Source organism: Nicotiana tomentosiformis, chromosome 2 (genome assembly GCF_000390325.3).
Source record: "Nicotiana tomentosiformis chromosome 2, ASM39032v3, whole genome shotgun sequence".
In the NCBI taxonomy this organism is placed as follows: domain Eukaryota; kingdom Viridiplantae; phylum Streptophyta; class Magnoliopsida; order Solanales; family Solanaceae; genus Nicotiana; species Nicotiana tomentosiformis.
Genome location: NC_090813.1, coordinates 180,639,893 through 180,665,252, shown reverse-complemented (window position 1 = coordinate 180,665,252; position 25,360 = coordinate 180,639,893). Strand labels below are relative to the sequence as shown.

Below are 25,360 nucleotides of genomic sequence, written 5' to 3'. Positions count from 1 at the left end.
ATGTGTATATATATACGGGATGGAATATCCCTGGGCTGGATTGGCCTTAAACAGTATCGAGTGACCGGATGATTAGTGACTAGTAGTACATGAGGTCTTTCCACTAGGATGTCACATTCCTCATATCATGCAGAATTGATCTATTTTGCTAGTACTGAGTTTAGCTGTTGAACTTAAAAGCATGCCTACATTTCTGTATCATTATTTATGTATTGGACTGTACCAGCGGAGCTCGTCACTATTTTCAGCCCAGAGGTTAGCTTTGTTACTTATTGAGTTGGTTGTACTCATACTACACTCTACACCTCGTGTGCATATCCAGGTGCTTCCGGACACGACGACTATTAGACCTTAGTGTGTTACCAATTGGAGACTATCAAGGTAGCTGCTTGGCATCCGATGACCTTGCCTCTCTTCCTCGGAGATATTGTACTATTCTATATTTTTAGATAGTGTTTTTAATCGGCCATGCTTTGTATTCATTTAGATGCTCATGTACTCAGTGATACCAGATTTTGGGGAGTGTTTATATCTATATTTGTGAGATTTCTTCCGCTGAATTTAAATATTATGCTTTCAATTTAATAGATATGGTATTTTATTGAGATTGTCAGCTTGCCTTGTATTGAGATAGGCGCCATCACGACAGGTGAGATTTTGGGTCGTGACAGTGGTGATATTAGGCACATCATGAGATATGTTCCCAGACTTGGGAGGGGGTGGATTTTATCAGAACAATCAGGCTATGGTCCCCAATGTAGTTACTACCTCACGTGCACAGCCAGTTAGGGGTGGAGGACAGGCGGGTAGAGGGCGCCCTAGAGGGGGAGGCCCAACCCGTTGATATATTTGCTATGGTGTGGTTGAGGCCACTACACCAGATGGTGTCGTTACATATATGATCCTGATTTGTTATAAAATGATAATTTTCCTTAATTTGATTCGGTTCTAAATATTGAGGCGAGTCCTCTTATTATGCTCCGCTTATGGGTGGGCTTCATAATTTTGTGACCCACTTATATGTTTATCCATGTTAGGAGGTTGGATGATGTGAAAATTTTATGAGTCTAAATTCTGCCTTTGTGAAATTAAATTTGTACTATAGTATTAATAGGGAGTCATGCCTGTTAGCCTTATTTGATAATTCTTTTATGTGTTTCTGTGCATATTTAGCCATATTCGTGCTATAAATATTGTGTTTTGGCCTACAAGGTAGGTGCCCAGGTGGCGTTAAATGCAACTCGTTAATTTAGATAAATAATTATAAGGTCTTCATACCTCGCGTGTTGCTATCAGTGTTATGAAAATTTGAAACGAGATTTTGGTTAATATGAGATTAATTGAGGTTGCTGAAATTAATTATGAACGGCTATTATGATCAGAAGATGTGGTTATGGGCATACGTATAATGTGTGTGTGGGCACGAAATTACTACAGTCAGTTGATACTAACACAATGTGTTAATATGAAAAAAATCAGGCATTTGAAATTGATTGGAGTGTAAGGAATTGGCTTTAAAGCTTATAAGTATGGATAAAAGAAATAATCTCCACTGAGATGGTGTTGTTGGACCCCCGTTAAATTTACGGTGATGTATAATCACATGTGTCTATGTGTGAAATAACGCACTCAGTAATTTAATGTCATCAGAATAATTCTTGGCACGTTCGAGGAAGAACGTATGTTTAAGAAGGGGAGAATGTAATGACCCGACTTGTCGCTTTAAGAATTAATGCTCCGTTCAGTGACTTAAGATCTCGAGAAGCTTCGTAATATGTATTATGACCCGCGTGTATGGTCGAGTTTGATTTTTGGAAGATTCGGAATTTAATTTGAAAGAACAATTCTCATTTTGAAGCTTAAATGGAAAGAGTTGACCGGAGAGTTAACTTTTGAGCAAACGACTCCGGAATGGAATTTTGTTGATGTCAATAGCTTCTTATGGTGATTTAGTATTTAGGCGTATGTTCAGATTTAAATTTGGAAGTTCGTAGGACAATTCGACGCATTTTGGCGAAAGTTGGAAAATAGAAGATTTTGAAAAGTTCGACCGAAGGTTGAATTTTTGATAACAAGGTCGGATTTCGATTCGGAAAATTGGAACACACTCAACACACACGAGAGGGGAGAGAGAGAACGGAAAAAGGTAGAAAAGAAAACAAAAACCTAGAGCTAAAGGTTGAAAAGCGCCGCTAAGCTCATCATCTTCTTTAGGCCACCAAAAGCCAATCTGAAACATGCTTCATCCTCCATTAAAACAGTCCGAAAACCAGCTACTCACATCACTAAAAAAAGCTACAATTTAAGTTCCATTTTCAGCCCATGAACTCCAAGTTTCAACTACCAAACTTCAGCTTTAAATCAGTCATTTAGAAGCCTTAAAACCGCACCTTAAACCAGCCATGAAAGCCACCATTTTTCACCTCCAAAATGCTACTCAGTTCCAGCCCGTTTCGGCCACAAAATTCGCACTTTCATCTCTAAAGACTCAGCTGAAAACACAGTAGACTTCAGACCTCAAAACTCCATGAAAACACATGAGTTACACCACCATTTTAGCATCGAAAATACAGCTGAAAACAGCCGCAAATCAGCTGCAAAAAATAGCACCAAACAGTCCCCAAAACACATTGTAAAGCATCCCTTAACCAACTTGAAACAACTGCAAAATGTCACCCAAACCGCACCCAACTGGAAACTCTAACATCCAGTCACACGAAACCATCTGCGAACAAGGTCGTCAGAGGTCGGGTTTGCGTGTCTTCAGTCGAGGTTGTCGTTGAGATTTACGAGTCCAATTTGGTTCGAGTTTGCTGTCAGCTTTGCTTCGGGGTCGTATTGAGAGGCTTATTCATGAATAAAAATTCAAAAGAAATTTGTCGAAAGATTTGTGCTGTCCGAAGGTCAATTCAAGCAAGAAGGCAATTTTGGAATATCGGCCTAACTTTAAAAGGTAAGTATCTTGCCTAACCTTGAGTGGGAGAATTACCCTTAGAAATTGAGTCTTATGTGGAAATTGTGTAATTGAAAACCATGTACATGAGGTGACGAGTACGTACTTGGTTTATATGTGCAACTTATATCGGTTGAAATTCGTAGACGCCCTTATGTATTAAATTGGAAAATTGTTGGAATTTAGTAAACCCTTGAATTGTCATGCCTCATTTCTTGTTTGTCAAATTCATATTTTATATGATAATTTGGATTTATTGTCACTTGGATTGTTATGTGAATTACGTGTGCTTGTTGATTTGACATTTTTCTTGAAATTAAATTCATTATGAAATCCTTATCTATAAATAATTATTAAATAAGTTTAAAATGATGATTTATATTTATAAAAATCTGGATTAAAGAAGACGTTGTCCTATGCTGAGTTACTTTTTTTATCTCTGTTGTTGTTTTGAGATTTTATATACGTTGTGTGAAGCCTTGGGCTATTTGTTGAGAAATTTATTGATTTTACTATATCTTTGGAATTGGTTGTGGTCATTGGGCAAATTCTTATATGAATTTATTGTGTTGTGTTGTCGTGATAGCATTCCGTGTAAATTGTTGTGTGCTTTGAGTTATTATTATGAGGATATAAGGGTGGCATTTCACTGTTGATATTATGTGGGTATAAAGGTGGCATTTCACTGTGGTTATGTATGCTGGGATATTGTCTGGGCGGAGTGATAAGTGTGGCTATTATACTGAGCGATAAGGGTGGCTATAGGAGTGATAAGGGTGGCTATTGATATTGTGAGGGTGGAGGGATAAAAGAGGCTATTACAGGAGTGATAAGGGTGGCTATATGAGAGATAAGGATGGCTATTGTCAGGGATGATATGTGATGAGGTGGGGTTATTGTGTTGGTAATTTATATATGATGATGTGGGGTTATTGTGTAGGTAATCTTCATGTGATATTGTGATTTTCCTTGTGTTTATTCTTATATCTTGTGTAACTTGTCTTGTTGTTTCGGTAAACTTGATAATAGTCTGATCTATGTTGAAATGGTGAGCATGTGGCTAAAGTCGCAACAGATATGAAATGTGGGCACGAGGTGCCGAGGAAAATATGATGGTTTTTATTATTGGCACGTGAGCTATCCGTGTAGATGTGATATGAAATGTGGGCACGAGGTGTCAGAAAAATATGATGATTTAATTATGGGCACAAGATGCCGTGGAAATATGAAAGTGGGTTGAGACCCGTATCCTTTTTTAATTATGAAATGAGGTGTCACAGGGTGACTTTTATTTGAAAGAATGTTATATTCGAAAGATATTTATTTGAAAGAATTATATTCAAAAGATATTTATTTGAAAGAATTATATTTGAAGGATATTTATTTGAAAGAAGTAGATTCAAAATATATTTATTGGAAAGGATTATATACTAGAGATTTCTATTGAAAAACTTATAGATGAAAGATATATATTTTGAAGGACTTGATTATTGATTGTACTTGTATTCATTATCTGTTTGAGCAATATTTATCGAGTTCTTACTGCCTTGCTATTTACATCACTAGTTGATTATTGTTGCTATCACTGCTATTTATCTTCTATTATTTTTGTATACTATATTGCACAGGTTATTAGACTAGTGAGTGTATTGACTGTACCTCGTCACTACTCCACCGAGGTTAGTCTTGATACTTACTGGGTACCGACTGTAGTGGTCTCTTACTACACTTCTGCACATTTTTGTACAGAGCCAGGTATTAGAGATATCAGACTCGGACAGAGTTAGAGTGGGATCGCACGGATTTAAGGTAGAGCTGCTTGATCGTCGCAGTCCCTTGGAGTCTTTCCATTTTATTTTACTGTTAATTATTATTCAAACAGTATTGAGTATTCAATCCTTGAGATCATTTCATATATTCAGTTAGAGTTCGTGACTCAATATTTCCAGTCTTGGAAGGTTGTTTGTAATTATTTCCGCTGTTGGTTTTGATTATCTATTTCAAAAACAAAAATGGCTTGAATTGTAATTATAATAGGCTTACTTAGTCTTAGAGACTAAGTGCCATCACGACGCCTGTGGTGGGATTTTGGATTGTGACACCTCCGCCCCGTTTCCTCCATTTCCTCATCGCGATCGCGGTTGGGTCTCCGCATTCGTGAAACACTGCCAGGCCAACCTACGCATTCACAGACCCATCTTCATGTTCGTGTAGGGGAATCAACTTCCCCCTCCAATTTCCTTCTTCACGATCGTGGAACAATCTTCGCGATCGCGAAACACACCAGCACACCAACAACAACAAATCATCCAAACTTGGTCCAAAACCATCCCGAAACACACCCGAGGCCCCCGGGACCACGTCCATTCCTACCAATAAGTCCCAATACATGACACAAACCTGCTCGAGGTCTCAAATCACACCAAACAACATCAAAACTACGAATCGACGATCGAAACCTTCTTTAAACTTTCAAATTTCAATGAACGCGTCTGATTCATACTTAAACATTCCGGAATGATGCCAAACTTTGTGTGCAAGTCACAAATCATTATACAAACCTATTCCAAGGCTCAAAACCTTTAACGGATATCAATAACATCAAAATACACTTCAAACCAAACTTATGAAATTCTAAAACCTTCAAAATGTCAACTTTCCATAATATACGCTAAAATACTCCCGAACCACCCGATACTCAACCCGAATACACGCCCAAGTCCGAAATCATCATATGAACCTATTGAATTATTCAAATCCTGATTCCGGGGTCGTTTACTCAAAAGGTCAAACATCAGTCAACTCTTCCAACTTAAAGCTTCCGAAATGAGAATGTTCCATCCGAATCAACTTTGAACTTCCTGAAATTCAATTCCGACTACACGTACAAGTCATAATACATGAAGTAAAGCTACTGAAGGCCTCAAACCGTCGAACGATGTGCTAAAGCTCAAAATGGCCGGTCGGATCGTTATAAGTTAGGGTATATATTCATGCCAATGTGGTGGAGATAACTTCCAGTGGGAAGTCTATTTTGGTACAACAACTATGTGAAAAATTTGATCTTATTAAGAACCTTCAGCTTCCATATCCAACCAAAGAGATCTTCCTGGGCATTGTTGTTGTTAAAATTGTTGGCAATGAAGTTATAGGCTGACCTAGAGGAGAAAGTTCCAGAGGGGGTGAGGTTCCAGATGAGGATATCATTATCCCTTGCATTAAGAAGAATGAAGGTGCTTTGGATAATGGGGGAGATGTCAAGGGGAATGGGGTAGCTTATAAGTTTAGGTCCCATATTCCATTACTGTGAATTGTACTGACTTTTTTGTTTAAGTCTATCGGTTGCCAATGCCCCTTTAAGATAGAGCTAAGAGGCTGCAAGTTGGGGAACCAATTATCCTCCAGAAAATTGACCCTATCCCCTTTGTGGACAACCCATCTGGAGGCTTTAGTACAAGTTCTCCAACCCTCTTGAATGCACTGCCATATTCTAGTCTTGGGGCTACCTCTCCTGCCAGCTCTATTACAGTACTTACCCATGAGCACTCTAGCCTAGATAGAGCTGGTGTTATTGTACATTCTCCATATGAAATTAGTATGGCAAGTTTTATTCTTCATATGAGTTTGTTGCTTCCCCAGCCCCCTTTTCTTAGGCTTTGTAATGGTGTCCCAATTAACCATGTGAAGCTTTCTCTTTTTAGCAGTAGTGCCCCATATAAAGTCCCTTTGAATTTGATCAATCTGGCTGTTTATTTTAGAGGAAAGCTTAATATATTGCATAACATGGCTGGGAATGCTACTCAGGCTAGCTTCAGCTAGAGTAGTACAACCAACCATATTGAGGAACCTTGTTTTCCAACTAGCCAGTTTGGTGTTAAGGTTATCTAGAATGAATTGGAAGTCACTGCTTGTGGGTCTTTTGTGGAGTATGAGAAAGCCAAGGTATTTGCCAAAAGCGGAGCTTGTCTTAATGCTCAGGATAAAGTTGCCGTGATTGGCACAATCCTCTCTACAGTTAACACTAAAAAAGACCTTTTATTTTAAGAAGTTGACCCTCTGACTAGAGGCATTATTGAAATACCTAGTGTTGTTAAGATAGTATGGCAGTTCTTATTATTGGACCAAGCAAATAAGGTCAGATCATCAGCAAATAACATGTGAGAGATCATGGGACGACTCCTGATGATGCTGATAGGAAACCAGGAGTTGTTCTTAAGAGCCTTATCTATGTTTCTAGAGAGTCTTTCCATGCAAATGATGAAGAGATAGGGGAAATGAGGTCCTCCTGTCTAATACCCCTAGTTGGGTTGAAGAATTTGGTCTTATCACCATTAAAAAGAACAGATATGGAAATGGTAGTGATGCAAGACATAATCAAGGTGATTAGTATATCAGGGGAATTGAAGTAGAGTAGGGAGTCCCTGATGAAGGACCATTCCAGCCTATCAAATGCTTCCTCAAGTTCATTTTTTAAGATCATGTTAGCATTTTTCCCTTTCATCTTCTGGAAGTGGTTAATGTAATCCTTAACCACAATAGTATTATCAGCAGCTCTTCTATTGGAGAGGAAGCTAGCTTGAGCGGGGCCAATGATATTGTTAAGGACAAGTTTGATTCTATTAAGAATAATTTAAGTAATAAGCCTATATATGGTGTTGCACAACCCTATTGGTCTAAAGTTTCTCAGCATAGTAGCATTAGGACATTTAGGGATTAGGCAAAGTTAGGTTCTATTAACCTCAGGGGGCATGATGCCAGATGAAAAAAATGACACGCAATAGTTATTTATCTGGTTGGCCAGTATATGCCATTGTTTCTGGTAGAAGAGATGATGAAGCCCATCAGGACCTGGAGCCTTCATAGGCTTAAAAGAGTTTAGGGTACAACTAATCTCAGACAGCCTAAGAGGGGAATTCAAAGTTAGCTTGGCTCTGTTATCAAGGACATGTTGTTTATCTTCACTAAATGAGGGTGTCCTACTGGATTGAATGTGTTCAGTGGTGAAGATATGCGTGAAATACTTAATGATGACTTCTTTGATGAGATGGGGTTCTTGGATTATATTTCCTACCTCATCTTTCAAACAAAGGATTTTGTTCCTCCTTCTCCTGTTAACGGTAGAGGTGTGAAAAAATCTGGTGTTGGCATCTCCTTCACTCAGCCAGTCAATCCTAGATTTGAGCTTCCAGAAGTCATCTTCATTCTTAAGGATAACATTGGATTCTTGCTGGAGATTAGCTTCAAGACTCTAGAGAAAAGTGCTAAAGGGGTAGTTATTAGATCTTTGGATATCATTTAATCTAGTAAGGATATGCTTTTCTTGTGGAATATGTTTCCAAACACATGCTTATTCTAGATGGTTACCCTACTTTTGAAGATCTCAGTAGCCCTATGGATGTTATGCTCAGGGAAGAAGCTTTCCTGCACATTGGACAAAAAATCAGGGTGGTTACACCGCATAGATTCAAACCTAAAGGGTCTATTGTGTGAAGTGTGGTGGTTGCTTAGAAGATTGAGGGACAAAAGGCAGTAATCAGAATGAGTCCTAGGGAGGTGGGTGACAGTTGTTTCAGGGAAGAGTTCTATCCAATTATCAGTTGTAAGTCATCTATCCAGTCTTTCCAGGATCAGGTCATGCCTCTTAATATATCTTTTATTGGTCCATGTGTATTTGGAGCCCTTGAATCCTAGGTCTACTAGCTTAAATTGATTGAGACACTGCCAGAATCTGTTGCTCCTATTGAAGTTTAAGCAGTTACCTCCTAACTTATCTCTAGCTTTCATAATTTCATTAAAGTCACCACCAACTAGCCATCTGCCCCTATAAACATAAGCTAAGTCTTCTAGGAGCTCCTAAAGTCTAGTCCTATCAGCTAAGCAGTTACTAGCATAAATAGCAGAAAACATCCATTTTTTGGAAGATGGAATTACCATGACCATGACATGGATCCCTTAGGGAGAGGTGGACACCTCCTCCAGCTTTAGAAAATCCTCCTTCCACGTGAGTACAATGCCCTCAGACTGGCCAGTAGAGGGGGTTTGGAATTGGGCATCAAATTGGAGTTCAATAGTGAGGTGCATGTGGTCTACCATCCTAGTTTCAAGTAGGACCAGCAGAGCAGGGTTGTGAAGCTTAACCATGGAGGCACAATGCCTACGGAACTCAACACTATTAGCACCCATATCATTCCATATTATGAAGTTTATTAATAATGAATTTTGAGTGGGGGCCTTCCTCTAGATTCCTTTCCCCTTTCCCCTTGGCCACATGGGTTGGATTCATCATACCCAATAGGTTTTAGGGATCCTGCCGAGTTCCCTGAGCATTTAGATAAAGGCACTCAGAGATCTATTGAGAAGCTTGTTAACTTTCTGGGGCATAAAGCAATAAGTATTTCCCCAAGGGCTCTTTGAACTCTATTTCCAGTGGCTCTTGCATGAGGAATGCTTTTGTTTTTGGGACCCCCATCTTTTCTATGAGATTTTCTAGGTCTACATTGGATTCCCTGAAGTAAATCAGTGTGTTGTTGAGTCCACTGCTCAGCTGGTTCATAGGAGATAGTGGACATGATTATGGGGGGGGGGGGGTACTGGGACTATTGGTGGCCACAAGGTGAAGTTGGGTGATGGTGTTGGAGCTTCCAGGTTTATTAGAGGAAAGAAGGGCATGGACTGGCACAAGTGGTCCATTAGGTTGTTGATCTCCTCCATGGATAATGGTTGTTGTGTCCCCATGTACTGTGCCTGAAGCAAAGTGGACATCCACAACTGATATCCAAAGTTTGCCAAACCTTGATAGAGAATCTGCGTGGTTAGTCTTGCTAAGTTTCGAGGGTCCTGGACTGTGATTTACTTGGGGACTGACCCCACCATCAATTGTAATTTTTGGGTGGTCCCCTATAATGCCAGCTCCAGCCAAGAGTCTGGCGTGTGATCTGGTAAGAGTGGTGCGTAGGAAAGTGTTAGTGGGTCAGTGATTGGGGTTTGGGTGTTTGAGTTCGAGTTCTCCATTACTGAACTCAGCCTTGTTTAATCCGCAAGAGAGAGGTTATAAAGAATGAGTCATATTGTTAGGACTATGGCTATAATCCATGACTGATTCATTGTGAGGTGTGTCTGAAGATTTTGCTTGAGCGGTCAATCTTGGAAGATTGACAAGCAAGGTCATCTTACTGGTAACTATGGGATATTGATGTGAAGTAGGTAATCAATTACTTGTAGAGGGGGTGACACAGTTGGAGAGGAGAAAGAGAGTGAGGGGTAGGTTGTGTATGTGAGTGTAGTGGGATCTATGCGAAGGTCCCTCGGGGTGGGTTGGCCCACTGACAAATGGGATTGAGATGGAAGTGTATCTGTTTGAGAGACTAGAGTATTATTATTCTGTATAAGAATACCCGATTTGGGGGGAACAGATAGAAGTCCACTTAAGGTATCTTCTTTCCCTTTGTTGGTATCAAATTTGTGAATGCGTGTGTCAGATATTATGCCCAAAGAGGCATCTTTTTTTGGTATGTTGGGTAGGTGCCTTTTATGTCCAGAAAGTTTGTCGTGAGATGGGTCACGTGGGCTAGTCGTGCCCAATTGAAGATTTGGGCTATTTTGCTTCTGGGCCACAGAAGGCCTTGGGTAGGAATCTAGCCTATTTGGGTCGGTAGATCGCCCCCTTTAGGCCAACTAATTCACTGGGTCATTTTCAACCCGGCCCAAATTTGAGGAGCCCATTGCGTTCTTGTGATTCGGGGCAAGAAGCGTACCTGATGCCGGATCAAATCACTTTACCTACGTTTGGGTAGTCGCCTCATTGTTCCCTTCTGTTTCCATTGCAGATGCTTGTTTTTATGAAAAGGGACGGTTTTTCATTGGCCATCTCCGTTCTAAACCGCTTCTTATCCGATGGGGGGGGGGTATCTATGGTGGGTCTGGGGTTTTAGCGTTGAAGGAGCAAAACCTCATCGCAAGCCCAATCCTCCCACTGGCCTTGCAAAGAATCCCCTCCCTCTCATACAGTATGGGCTGGGTGTGGGTACCTATGGTTACTGTAGTGGTAACTGAGATCTCCAATGACACTTGAACACATATCCTTGCATACCAGTCCCTTAGGGTGGAGGAGGTACATGTGTCGATCTTTACGAGTTTTCTGATTTTGTTGCCAACTTGTTCAAGGATGGACTTATTGTAGAATTCTATCGGCAATTGGGGTAGCCTGATCCACACAATTGTTAGTGTTATCTCAGATTTAGCTGGGACAAAATTTGGCTCCCATATGCGAATTGTTAAGAAATGTCCCTCTACAAATCAAGGGCCCTCAGTTAAGATCCTAGTCATGATCTCTTCGAGATTGAATTTGACTATAAAAAATCCCAGCCCAAATCTATGAGGGTGAGAGGTTCTATTTGTTTCCATATGTGTGCCAGATTTGCTCGCAGCACCTGGTGAGTAATTTTATTCCCAGTATTTTCTGATAATTAGGGAATATTTCCATGGTTGGTAGAGTCTGACTTTATCCTCATTAGATATTGGATCGGGATGTTCCCGACGTTTAGTTCGAACAAGGGAATGCAGGGAGATTTATGCGGTAGTTGGTATAGGGTAGATGAGAATTTGTTTGCCTCAAGGAGGATTTCTTTTGGGGCATATCTTCTTCCATATCCCATAGGTGGGGAAGGGGAATATCAGGGGGTTCCGGTGGGGTTTAAAGTGTGGGGTCGGTTGCCAGAGGTGGGCTTGCGAGCATTTTGGATTAAGATGGGTTAGTGGAAGTTAGAGAGATGGTGGTCTTTCTCTCTCCATTTTGGATTAAGATGGGTTAGTGGAAGTGTGACTGAAATGAGGAATGATACACCACTATATCTACATGTCAATTATGCATGCCTACTGTAATGCAACACAGTGATAAAGTCATATGCCTACTCTCGGAGTATCAATTCACTCAGTCCTCCCAGTCACTCAGTCCTCGCAGTTGCTCAGTCCTCACAGTCACTCAGTCTTCACAGTCACTCAGTCTTACCAGTCACTCAGCACTCGCGCTCGGCACTCGTACTCGGTAGGTACCTGCGCTCGCTGTTGGTAAGTCAAACTCCGGAAGGGCGGATCCTGCCAAGCACTAATATAAGCCAATCATGACATGAATTAATAAAGTTGCTGCAACGTGTAACCCGATCCCATAAACATCACTCACAATCAGGCCCTCGGCCTTACTCAATCATCAATCTCTCCAGTCTCTCAGGCTCACAAAAAATATCATGACAATCAGCCTAAACAATGATAATATGATGTATCAATAAATGACAACAGAGACTGAGATATGATATGTAAATGAAAAATATGATGAGTACAAAATTTCAAATTAAACAAGTAATTCAGCGGCAACATGACCTCTGTGGGTCCCAACAGTACCAGCATATAGCCTAAGCATAATCTCTAACATAAATCACGACTCAATTTCTCTAACACATGGAGAATATATGGAAAATGACAAGATTATTGGGCTATACAGCTCCACAAAATCGATTTGGTCACAATTTCTACAGTGCACGCCCACACGCCCATCACCTAGCATGTGTGTCACCTCCACACTAATCACATAACACGTAATTCATGGATTCATACCCTCAGGACCAAGTTTAAAAGTGTTACTTTCCTCAATCCGTGTAAATCTTTACTTCAACAAGCCCTTGCCTCGTGAATCGGCCTCAAAACGACTCAAATCTAGCCACAAATAACTCGATACAATGAACACAAGCTATAGGAATCAATTCCAAATGATAATGCTATGTTCTTAAGGAAAAGTCAAAAAGAACTCAAAAAGTCAATGCCAGGCCCACGTCTCGGAATCCGACAAAATCAACAAAATCTGAACAACCATTTAACTACAAGTCCAACTATACCAATTTATCAAATTCCGACATCAAATCGTCACTCAAATCTCCAATTATTACTCTCCAATACATGGGTCAAAATCCCTAATTTTCACCTCAAAAACACCAAATATATGGGGAAAATTTAATGGGGATTCAATATAAATAGATAAAAATGACCGAAAGTGGCTTACCTCATGAAATATCGTGAAACACCCCTCTCAAAAATCGCCTCCAACCGAGCTTGCAAAGTCCAAAAATGATTAAACCTCGGAACCCTACGATTTTTATTTTTGCCTATTGCTTTCGCACCTACGGACCAAAGATTCGGTTCTGCGGGACCGCATCTGCGGTGAAAACTCTGCATCTGCGACCATTGCCTACTTCCTTCCAGATCACTTCTGCGATTCCATCCACGCACTTGCGGCCTCGCACCTGCGACCAAGACCTTCGCATGTGCGATCACACCAGTAGGCAAAAATCCAGAATTGCTTCAAGTCCAATTTTTGTTCCGTTAACCATCCAGAATACACCTGAAGCCCTCGGGATACCAACCAAATATACCAACAAGTCCTAAAAACTTAGTTGAGGCCTCAAATCATATCAAACAACATCAAAAACACGAGTCACACTCCAATTCAAGCCTATTACAACTAATGAACTTCCAACTTCTACAATCGATGCCGAAACCTATCAAATCAATTTCGTTTGACCTCAAATTTTTCACACAAGTCATAAATGATACAACATATCTATTCCAACTTCTGGAATAAAAATCCGAGCCCAGTAACCACAAGTTCAACCTCGGTCAAACTTCTCAACTCTCCAAACTTTTATTTTTCCAACTTTCGCTAATTCAAGCCAAAATTATCTACGAACCTCCAAATCAATATCCGGACACACTCATGAGCCCAAAATTACCCTACAGATCTATCAGAATCATCAAAACTCCATTCCGGAGTTATTTACATATAAGTCAACATCTGGTCAACTCTTTCCACTTAGGCTTCCAACCTTAAGATTAAGTGTCCCAATTTATTTGGAAACATCCCCAAACTAAACCGACTACCCCAGCAAGTCACATAATAATAAATGGGAACTGTATAAGCAATAAATGGGGGAACAAGGCTATAATACTCAAAACGACCGGCCGAGTCGTTACATCCTACCCCTCTTAAACAAATGTTTGTCCTTGAACGGGTCTAGAATCATACCTGGAGTCTCAAATAGGCATGGATATCTGCTCCCTATCTCCCGCTCGGTCTCCCAAGTAGCCTCCCCGACTGACTGGCCTATGCACTGCACTTTCACTCAAGCTATGTTCTTTGACCTCAACTTTCGAACCTGTCGATCTAAAATGGCTACTGGCTCCACATCATAAGTCAAATTACTATCCAACTGAACCGTGTTAAAATCCAAAACATGAGACGGATCGTCGACATACTTCCGGAGCATGGAAACATGAAACACTGGATGACACTTGATAGACTAGGCGGTAATGCGAGCTTTTAAGCCATTTCTCTAATCCTCTAAAGCACTTCAAAAGGCCCAAAATACCGAAGTCTCAACTTGTACTTCTTCCCGAACCTCATAACATCATTTATGGGCGAAACTCTGAGCAGTACCTTCTCCTTCACCATGTAAGCAACATCACAAACCTTTGGATCAGCATAAATTTTCTGTCTAGACTGTGCCGTTCGAAGCCAATCCTGAATCAACCTAACCTTGTCCAAAGCATCCTGAACCAAGTCAGTACCCAATAGCCTAGACTCACTTAGCTCAAACCAACCCACCAGAGACCGATACCGTCTCCCATACAAAGCCTCATACAGATCCATCTAAATGCTCGATTGTTAGCTGTTATTGTAGGCAAACTCTGCAAGAGGAAGAAACTGATCCCAAGAGCCCCCGAAATCCACGACACAAACGCATAACATATACTACAATATCTGAATAGTGCGCTCAGACTATCCGTCCGTCTGAGGGTAGAATGTTGTAGTCAACTCAACCCCGTGTGCCTATCTCTCGTTGCACTACTCTTCAAAGCTGAGATGTAAATTGTGTGCCCCGATCTGAAATGATGGACACCGGTACACCGTGAAGACGAACAATCTCGCAAATGTAGATCTTAGCCAATCGCTCTGAAGAATAGGTAGTCCCAACTAGAATGAAATGCGCGGACTTGATCAATCAATCCACAATCACCCAAATAGCATCAAACTTCATCGAAGTCCGTGGAAGCCTAACTATGAAGTCCATGGTGATACGCTCCCATTTCCACTCCGAAATCTCAAGCCTTTGAAGCAAACTGCCTGGCCTCTAATGCTCGTACTTCACTTGCTGACAATTTAGGCACCAAGATACAAACCTCACTATATCTTTCTTCATCCTTCTCCACCAATAGTGTTGCCTCAAGTCCCGAAACATCTTTGCGGCACCCAGATGAATGGAATACCGCGAACTGTGGGCCTCCTCAAGAATCAACTCACGTAGCCCATCCACATTGGGCACATAAATCTGATCTTGCATTCGTAACATCCCATCATCCGCAATGGTAACCGCCTTGGCATCACCGTGCTGAACCGCGCCCTTAAGGACAAGCAAATAGGGGTCATCAAATTGACGCTCTATGATGCGATCATATAAGGAAGACCGAGAAACCACACAAGCTAGAACCCGACTAGGCTCTGAAATATCTAACCTCACAAACTGACTGGCCAGGGCCTAAACATCTGATGCAAGCGGTCTCTCACCTACCGAAATAAATGCAAGGCTACCCATACTCATCGCCTTCCTACTTAAGGCATCAGCCACCACATTGGCTTAGCCGGAATGATACATAATGTTAATATCATAGTCCTTTAGAAGCTCCAACCATCTCCGCTGCCTCAAATTTAGATCCTTTTGTTTGAACAAGTGCTGGAAACTTCGATGATCCATAAATACCTCACAAGACACACAACAAAGATAATGCCTCCAAATCTTCAATGCATGAACAATAGATGCCACCTCCAAATCATGAACATGGTAGTTTTTCTCGTGAGGCTTTAATTGGCGTGAAGCATAAGCAATAACTCTACCCTCCTGCATCAAGACACACCTAATACCAATCCGAGAAGCATCATAATACATTGTATAAGAACCCGATGCTGAAGGCAAAACTAGAACTGGAGTGGTGGTCAAGGTAGTCTTAAGCTTCTGAAAGCTCTCATCACACTCATCCGACCACCTGAATAGAGCACCCTTCTAGGTCAACGTGGTAAAAGGTGCTGCAATGGATGAGAAACCTTCCACAAAGTGATGGTAATATCCGTCCAAGCCGAGAAAACTCTGAATCTCAGTAGCGGAAGACAGTTTGGGCTAACTCTATATTCTTTGGGCTAACTCTGTAACTAATATCCGTCCACTTCTATATTCTTTGGATCCACTTCAATCCCTACACTAGACACCACGTGTCCCAAGAACGCCATTGAACCAAGCCAAAACTCATACTTGGAGAAGTTGGCATAAAGATTCTCCCCCCTCAACCCTTGTAGTACAATCCTAAAATGATGGCCATGCTCCTCTTGGATACGTGAGTACACTAGGATATCATCAATGGATACTATGACGAACGAATCAAGATATGACTGGAATACACCGTTCATTAGATACATAAATGTTGATGGGGCGTTGGTCATCCCGAAAGACATCACAAGGAACTCATAGTGACTATAGCGGGTCCTAAATGCTTATCTTCAGAATATCCGAGTCTAGAATCTTCAACTGGTGATACCCAAACCTCAAATCAATCTTAGAGAATACCCTCACTCCCTGAAGCTGGTCAAATAAATCGTCAATGCATGGAAAAAGATATTTGTTCTTGATTGTAACTTTGTTCAACTACCTGTAGTCGATGCACATTCATATAATACCATCCTTCTTATTCACGAACAGAACCAGTGCGCCCAAGGCGACACACTAGGCTTAATAAACCCCTTATCAAGAAGTTCTTGAAGCTTCTCTTTCAATTCCTTTAACTCTGCTGGTGCCATACAATACGAAGCAATAGAAATGGGCCGAGTGCCCCGACACCAAGTCAATACCAAAATCTATATACTTGTCGGGTGGCATACCCGGTAGATTTGTAGAAAACACATCCGTAAAGTCTCGTACTACCGGAACAGAATCAATAGTAGGAGTATCAGCACCAACATCCCTCACAAAGGCCAAATATCACAGACACCCCTTCCCAACTATCTGTTGGGCCTTCAAATATGAAATCACCCTACTGGGAATATAATCTAGAGAACATCTCCACTCGTTCCTTGGCAATCCCGACATCGCCAACGTCACGGTCTTAGCGTGACAATCCAGAATAGCATGACACAGAGCCAACCAATCCATATCCAAAATCACTTCAAAATCAACCATACTAAGTAATATGAGATCAACTTTAGTCTCCAATCCTTTAATGGTCACCACACAAGACCGATACACACGGTCCATAACAATAGTATCGCCCACTGGCGTAGACATATGAACGGGTGAAAGTAAGGGCTCACGGGTCATATCCAAATAATGTGAAAAGTAGGATGATACATAGGAATAAGTAGAACCAGGGTCAAATAATATGGAAGCATCTCTGTGGCACACTGAAACAATACATGTGATCACTGTATTTGAAGTAACGTCCTCTGGCCTGGTAGGAATAGTATAAAATCGAGCCTGACCGCCGCCTGATCGGCCTCCCCCTCTAGGCGACCTTTTGTTGCCTAAGCCCCACCCTGAGATGGCTGGGCGGGTGGTGAAGTAACTGGTACGGAAGTCATATCCTGACCCCTCTTCTGAACTTGACCTCCCGAGCAGTGGGGACATTGTCTCCACACATTCCCAAAATGCCGCACTCAAAACAACTCCTCGTTGGTAGTGGGAACTGAATCGGGGCACTAGAACCAGAATAACTGCAAGAATGACATGTTACAGATGAACCTTGAACTAATGGAGCACAGGATGATCTCTGATATGGGAGAGCACTGAGAGATGACTAACCCGGATGAGCACTGTATGAACCATAGATAGCTGATGCCATAAACTTGATGAGACATCTGAGTTGGCCTATAAGAACGACCCCTGATGTGACAGGATTGCCCCCAGAAGGAACACTGCTGAAACCACCCGAACCACGAGACTTCTTGGCCTCCCTCTCCTCACGCTCAACTCTAGTTGTCGACCAATATCAACTACCTCGTCAAACCTAGCACCTGATGCATTCATCCGAGTTATAACAAAATACAACTGATAGCTAAGGCCATCAATGAACCTCCTGATCATCTCCCTTTTAGTAGGAACCAACCAAATTGCGTGATGAGCCAACTCTGAAAATCTTATCTCATACTGGGTCACGAACATACCCTCCTAGCATAGATGCTCGAACTGCCTACGCAACTCCTCCCTACAGGTTGGTGGTACAAACTTCTCTAGGAAGATAACAGAGAACTCGTGCCATGTAAGTGGTGAATCATCGGCTGGCCTACTCCGCTTAAAGGACTCCCACCATCTGAAGGCTTCCCTCGCTAGCCGAAAAGTAGTAAATGAGACCCCACTAATCTCCAAAATACCCGTCGTGCGAAGAATCCGCTGGCATCAATCCAAGAAGTAATGAGCATCCTCTGACTTAGCCCCACTAAATGATGGAGGCTTGATCCTCCCAAACCTCTCTAGTCTCTTTTGTTCCTCATCACTCATAATAGGACCCATCTGGGCTTGATCAACTACAACCGGCTGGATTGGTAGTACCCCTGGTGTCTGAAGTCCCTACACCACTTATTCTTGAGTACGAACGACGGGAGTGTGAGTACCTCCCCCGGCCTGAGAAGTGGCTGATGCGGTCTGAGCTTAAATCGCCTGAGAGAAAGGCTAGTGCAAATAGTCAATATCTGTGTCATGACCCAAATCGATGGGCCGCGACAGGTGCCCGAGTCCTACCTGTCGAACACCCTTAAGCATGTGACTAATATATGAACATGAATTACATCTGCTGAATTACGAGAATAACATACGTGTGGAAAACCTGTCCAAAACACATATATACATATATGTGCGGATTACGTAGGGCGAGCCGACAAGGCTGCTATGGACAACTATATATCCAAAACTGGAAGCCGACAAGGCCACATACTATCCAACTATACATAACTATCTACAGACCTCTAACAGAATATACAATTGTACAAGGACGGGACTGGGGCCCGTCATACCTATATATGTATATAAACATATCGTAACAAAATACAAAGCAGCTCCGGATCAAATGGAGCACACCAACACTCATTGATCAAGGATCCTAAGAAGGGGGCCGTCAGCTTGTCTACCTGCACCTGCGGGCATGAAACACAGGCCCTGGAAAATAGGGCGTTAGTGCGAATAATGTACTGAGTATGTAAGGCATGAAAATCAGTACATAAGAGACATAGATGAAACATGGAATAAAGAATTCCACTTGTAAGTCCAAATAACTTTGTAAATTATGAAACATTTATAATGTCATGCACGTGCGTATACATGTCGTGTCATGCATAGGTATAGGTGTACATAACATCATCAAGCCTCTGAGGGCATCCCATCATATCATCTCGGCCACTGTGGGCAACATCATCAACATATACCAGCTGATCAAGTGGTGTGCGTGTATAACGCCGTAATCTTTTTTCATATCCCATATACATATAATATATGCGTATATAACGCCATCTGGTCATGGGTCAATGTACATGTATAAATGAATGAAATGCATAAGAAATACATTAATAAGATTTCTCGAAACATTATAAGATCAATATACCTTTCGGATAAACTTCATCAACTACGTATTTTTCTCAGACCCATGAACAGAAGATATAATAATATGTCACATGGGGAATCAAGAATATAGATACCCCTAGTACCTCTATGAATAGAGTCATTTATGAAAGCTGTGCGTTTACTCGTTTCTTTTATATCATTTGGATCATGCCAAAAAGAAAGAGGGGACAACCTTAACATACGTGGAGTAGGGAAATATCCGTATGATATTCTTGAGAAGGATTGCACCGTACTCCTTTAAAATTGCAAAATCTCTCGGTTCTAAGTATTAAATAGTCTTGTATGAGATTTGATTGTAGCAAATCACGTAGGCAATCCTTCTGAAACGTGAATCTTGCATCTTCTAATCTTAAGGAGATAAGAAAGCCTTAGCTTGCATGTATTGAGAGAAAATGAATATCATTATGCAACCTTGATCAGAAAGCTAAAGGGAATATAAATCACTTTGTATGCTCTAATAATATGACACCTTGTTACATAATATATGAGTCACTTATGGGATTTATTATCCACTATATGGGCTGCCACGTTGGTGCCTTTAACCTTATCCAAATAATTCCCTAATTAATTAGATAATATTCCATTACCCAATAATTAACCAATTACCCACATAATTAAGAATTATCTTAACTTACTTAAAATACTACTCACTTTTAACATATCTTGTACACCTTACTATCATGGTTATGTAATACCTTGTATGGCTCTAGTTCCTAAATACCGGGTATTATGGCTCGTACCGTATTTTATCCCAAATCAACAACCTTCAACGAAACTCATTTTTTTGATTCGTTTACCCTTTATATTTAACGGTACTTACTTATTGCTTGTTATAAATAGCATAAATGCTTATAACCTCAAGAAAATCTCATCCCCGAGTCTACGTCGATTGACTTATGACGAAACCTTTACGTATAAAATGCGGGATATAACATCCTTCCCCTGTTAGAAACATTCATCCTTGAATGTTTAACTCCCCGGGATCTATATGAATTTGGCAGGATCGTCTTTGTAACAGTACTACTGTCAACCCTTTCTGTAGAAAACCCAATAATTCAATATCACATAAGACCACAAGCATCAATAACGACGATGGCTTCACACGACCAATGGTAATAACTAACACAAGAATCCATACACGTACCTTAAGGCTATGATGTCTCAGTCGGATCCTTCTCTGGAAGAGGAAATAAGTGAGGATATCTAGACGTCATTCCTTCTTCGGCTTCCCAAGTCATTTCTTCCACATTATTATTTCTCCAAAGTACTTTCACCGAAGCTACGTCTTTAGTCCTCAATCTCCGAACTTGTCTGTCTAGTATAGCACGAGGAGTTTCCTCATATGATAGCTGCTCTGTGACCTGTACATCATCAACTAGCATGACTCTAGAAGGATCTCCGATACATTTATGAAGCATAGACACATGAAAGACTGGATGTACAGACTCCAAGTCAGAAGGCAAGTCTAACTCATAAGCTACCTGGCCTACCTTGCGTATGATCTTATATGGTCCAATGTACTGAGGGCTAAGTTTTCCTTTCTTTCTGAACCTCATAACGCCTTTCATTGGTGATACCTTTAGGAATACTCAATCGTCAACCTGAAATTTCAAGTCTCATCATCGATTATCCGCATAAGACTTCTAACGACTTTGAGCTGCTAATAGTCTTTCTTGTATAAGCTTAATTTTCTCGATTTCCTGTTGTACCAATTCTGGTCCTACTAACGTAGTTTCCCCAACATCGAACCACCCTATAGGCGACCTACACTTCCATCCGTAAAGAGCTTCGTATGGAGCCATCTGAATACTAGAATGATAACTATTATTATACGCGAACTCAATAAGCGGCAAATGATCATCCCAACTACCTTTGAAGTCTATCACACAAGCCCGTAACATATCCTCAAGTGTCTGAATAGTACACTCAGCCTGTCCGTCTGTCTGGGGATGAAATATTGTACTAAGACTTACCTGAGTCCCCAATCCTTTTTGGAACGACCTCCAGAAATTAGTTGTAAACTGAGCTCCTCTGTCCGAGATAATAGATATAGGGACACCATGCAGTCGTACTATCTCTTTAATGTAAAGCCTTGCATAATCCTCTACGGAATATGTAGTCCTAACAGGCAGAAAATATGCTGATTTTGTAAGTCTATCAACAATCACCCATATAGAATCAAACTTACGCTGGGTACGAGGTAAACCTACGATGAAATCCATATTGATTACTTCCCACTTCTAAGTCGGAATCTCTATAGCCTGCAATAAATCCATCGGGTTTTTGATGCTCAATCTTAACCTGCTGAGAGTTAGGGCATTGAGCAACAAACTCCGCTATATCATTTTTCATTCCGTCCCACCAATATACTTCCCTTATATCATAATACATCTTTGTTGCTCCTGGATAGAATAACGAGAATAATGAGTTTCTCCCATAACCTGCCGGCGTAGCCCTGCAACATTAGGGACACATAATCGTCCTAGATATCTGAGGACCCCATCTTTTGTAATCTCAAACGGTGTCATCTCCTTCTGATGGTTGTATCCTTATAATAAGCTAACACATGATCCTCGTATTGGCATTCCTTCACTTCAGTTACTAAAGAGGATGTTGCAGTGTCCTGAATAGTAATTCCGGTATCACCTGAATCCAATAATCGAACTTCAAGACTGGCTAGTTGATGAATCTCATGGGCCATTCCCCTCTTCTCTGGATGTAAATATGACAGGCTACCCATAGATCTACGGCTGAGGGCGTCAGCTACTATGTTCACTTTCCCCGGATGGTATAAAATATCAATGTCATAGTCTTTAAGTAGCTCCAACCATTTCCTTTGACGTAATTTCAATTCCTTTTGCTTGAAGATATACTGGAGGCTCTTATGATCCGTATAAATATCAACATGAATGCCATACAAGTAGTGCCTCCACATCTTTAGCGCATGATTCACCGCGGCTAACTCTAAATCATGGGTCGGGTAATTCTTCTCGTGCTTTCTTTGTTGTCTAGAAGCATAAGCTACAACCTTACCATGCTGCATCAGTACACAACCCACTCCAATTCCCGAAGCATCACAATAGATAACATAACCATCGGTCCCATCTGGAAGCATTAGAACCGGTGCTGAAGTTAATCTGTCCTTCAATGCCTGGAAACTCTGTTCGCAAGCATCAGTCCATTGAAACTTTGCTCTCTTCTGAGTCAACTTTGTCAAAGGTGCTGAAAGAGAAGAGAATCCCTCTACAAATCTCCTATAATAACCTGCCAAACCGAGAAAGCTACGAACCTCTGTCGGTGTCGTGGGTTTAGGCCAAGACTTTACTGCCTCAATTTTTTGTGTATCAACCTGGATACCTTCACTTGAAATGACATGCCCAAGTAAAACTACATAACTCAACCAGAATTCACACTTAGAGAATTTTGCATACAACTTTCCTTTTTGTTGTAGAACTTTGAGCACACTATGGAAATGATCTGCGTGCTCAGTCTCTGAACGAGAATACATCAATATCTCATCAAATAATACAATCACGGATAGATCTAGAAAGGGTCTGAACACTCGATTCATCAAGTCTATGAATACTGATGGGGCATTAGTTAAACCGAATGACATAACACGAAACTCAAAGTGCCCATATCTGGTCCTGAATGTTGTCTTCGGAATATCCTTCTCCTTAACTGTTACCTGATGGTACCCAGACCTCAAGTCTATTTTTGGCACCTTGAAACTGATCAAATAAATCATCAATCCTCGGGAGCGAGTACTTATTCTTGATTGTCACCTTACTCAACTGTCTATAATCAATACACATCCGCAAGAAACCATCTTTCTTCCTCACAAATAACACAGGTGCTCCCCATGGTGATGCACTAGGTCTGATAAAGCCTTTTTCAAGCAAGTCCTTTAGTTATTCCTTCAACTCTTTCAGCTCTACGGGTGCCATTCTATAGGGAGGAATAGATATTGGTTGAGTATCTGGTAATAGGTCAATAGCAAATTTAATTTCTCGCTCTGGAGGAAGACCTGGAAGTTCATCAGGAAACTCATTAACCACATGGATAGATTGAATGGTTGGTGACTCTACTTTTACATCCTTTACCCGAACTAAGTAATAAATGTAATCCTTTCTAATAATTTTCCTTGCCTTGAGATAGGAAATAAATCTACCTCTCGGCGATGCCGTATTACCTTTCCACTCTGAAAACAGGCTATCCTGGGAAGTGAAATCAAACCATCGTTGATCTACCCTCGATGTTAGCATAAAAAAAAACCAGCCAATCCATACCCATTGTAACATCAAGTTCTACTCAACTGGGCGCCACGTACCTTATCCTTGTTTATTATTAAACCTACCATGGGCCATTACGGGCCACATCCATATATATATATATATATAAGTAATAATATTAGGACTTAACTCACATAACTAATTCAGAAAAAGGTTTATATAGATATATAGGACATGTCATACCCAAAACTATACACATGATACTATTAGCAAAACCTCTAAGAAAACATAACCATAATATATATAAGTAGGGACAGAGCTACCTACGTCCTCATAAAACAACCTAACATATTCAGAACCCTGACTTGGTAATACTCCAAGAAGAAGTGGAGCTTCACCAACCAAAAGCTGACATCTGGAAGAAGTCTATAGTAGAGGGTCCTTTTCTCGTCCTGTTTGAGAGCCTCGATCAGACACACTTCGAAGCGGAACCTTCATATCCTTATCAGCTACCTTCCTCCTCTTGGCCCGACTACTATCCTCTTCCTCTGCATATCCCATAATATATATAGACAAACCTTGATTGACGGACTCCCAAGACTATGGACTATCTGGAAACTCAGAAGAACTGGTGTCTATAAATACCTTGACATAGTTTTGAGCCTGAGGGAACCCGGTTGTGCCAATCCGTGCACCACTCCCCTTATACCCTGATCAACGGTCCTTGATAATGAAACTAAGGGCCTTGGTGAGGTCGGAACTCCTTTAACCCCATCTGTTACCGGCACGATCGAAACTGCTCGAACGGATGACTCATATGGATCCTCGGAAGGATCCTCCTCAATAGAACCCATGATCTCCGATGGGTCTGACTTCATAGTGTAACTTATATCTCCTTATAACACTTTTGTAGCCTTCTGACCCGTGCTAGCAGCTTGCGCCTGTTGTCTAGTAGTAATAGGCATCACTAAAAACATAAATAAGGCAAAGATTAGGAGTGGATACTTACGACTCAGTTCTATCGCACAATCTGGATTAAAAGGAAAAGTAACCATCATAAATATCCTGTAACCTCCTGTTTATAAGTGTGGTGCACAACACACCCATAAACAAGACTCTACTAGACAAGGTCTATAGATAACCTTAGGACATAACTGCTCTGATACCACTTTTGTCACGACCCAAACCGATGGGCCGCGACAGGTGCCCGAGTCCTACCTGTCGAACACCCTTAAGCATGCGACTAATATATGAACATGAATAACATGCGTGAGGAAAACCTGTCCAAAAGACATATATACATGCGGATTACGTAGGGCGAGCCGACAAGGCCACATACTATCCAACTATACATAATTGTCTACAGACCTCTAACAGAATGTACAATTGTACAAGAACGGGCCTGGGCCCCTTCATACCCATATATGTATACAAACATATCGTACCAAAATACAAAGCAGCTCTGCATCAAATGG

General features: G+C 41.1%; 1 protein-coding gene across 1 annotated transcript; it reads right to left on the bottom strand.

Moving 5' to 3' along the window:
• Positions 1-9,294: 9,294 nt before the first annotated feature.
• On the bottom strand, positions 9,295-24,763 carry LOC138906194 (uncharacterized). Its single transcript, XM_070194720.1, has 10 exons — positions 24,595-24,763; positions 23,592-23,680; positions 22,218-22,813; positions 21,955-22,108; positions 20,922-21,014; positions 15,757-15,894; positions 15,184-15,399; positions 14,436-14,549; positions 9,545-9,697; positions 9,295-9,459 (listed from the first exon to the last, which is right to left on the bottom strand). Exons 1-10 carry the CDS (start codon positions 24,761-24,763, stop codon positions 9,295-9,297), a joined length of 1,887 nt encoding a protein of 628 aa, XP_070050821.1.
• Between the last annotated feature and the right edge of the window lie 597 nt (positions 24,764-25,360).

What these genes read in the sequence shown, in the direction of transcription:
- LOC138906194 (XM_070194720.1), bottom strand. Translation starts at nt 24,763, where the DNA reads ATGAAGTCAGACCCATCGGAGATCATGGGTTCTATTGAGGAGGATCCT. An exon ending in AATGCCCTAACTCTCAGCAG is followed by an intron (nt 21,015 to 21,954) that starts GTTAAGATTGAG and finishes GATGATGTACAG; the next exon opens with GTCACAGAGCAGCTATCATA. An exon ending in TTTGTTGTGTGTCTTGTGAG is followed by an intron (nt 15,400 to 15,756) that starts GTATTTATGGAT and finishes CTTGTCCTTAAG; the next exon opens with GGCGCGGTTCAGCACGGTGA.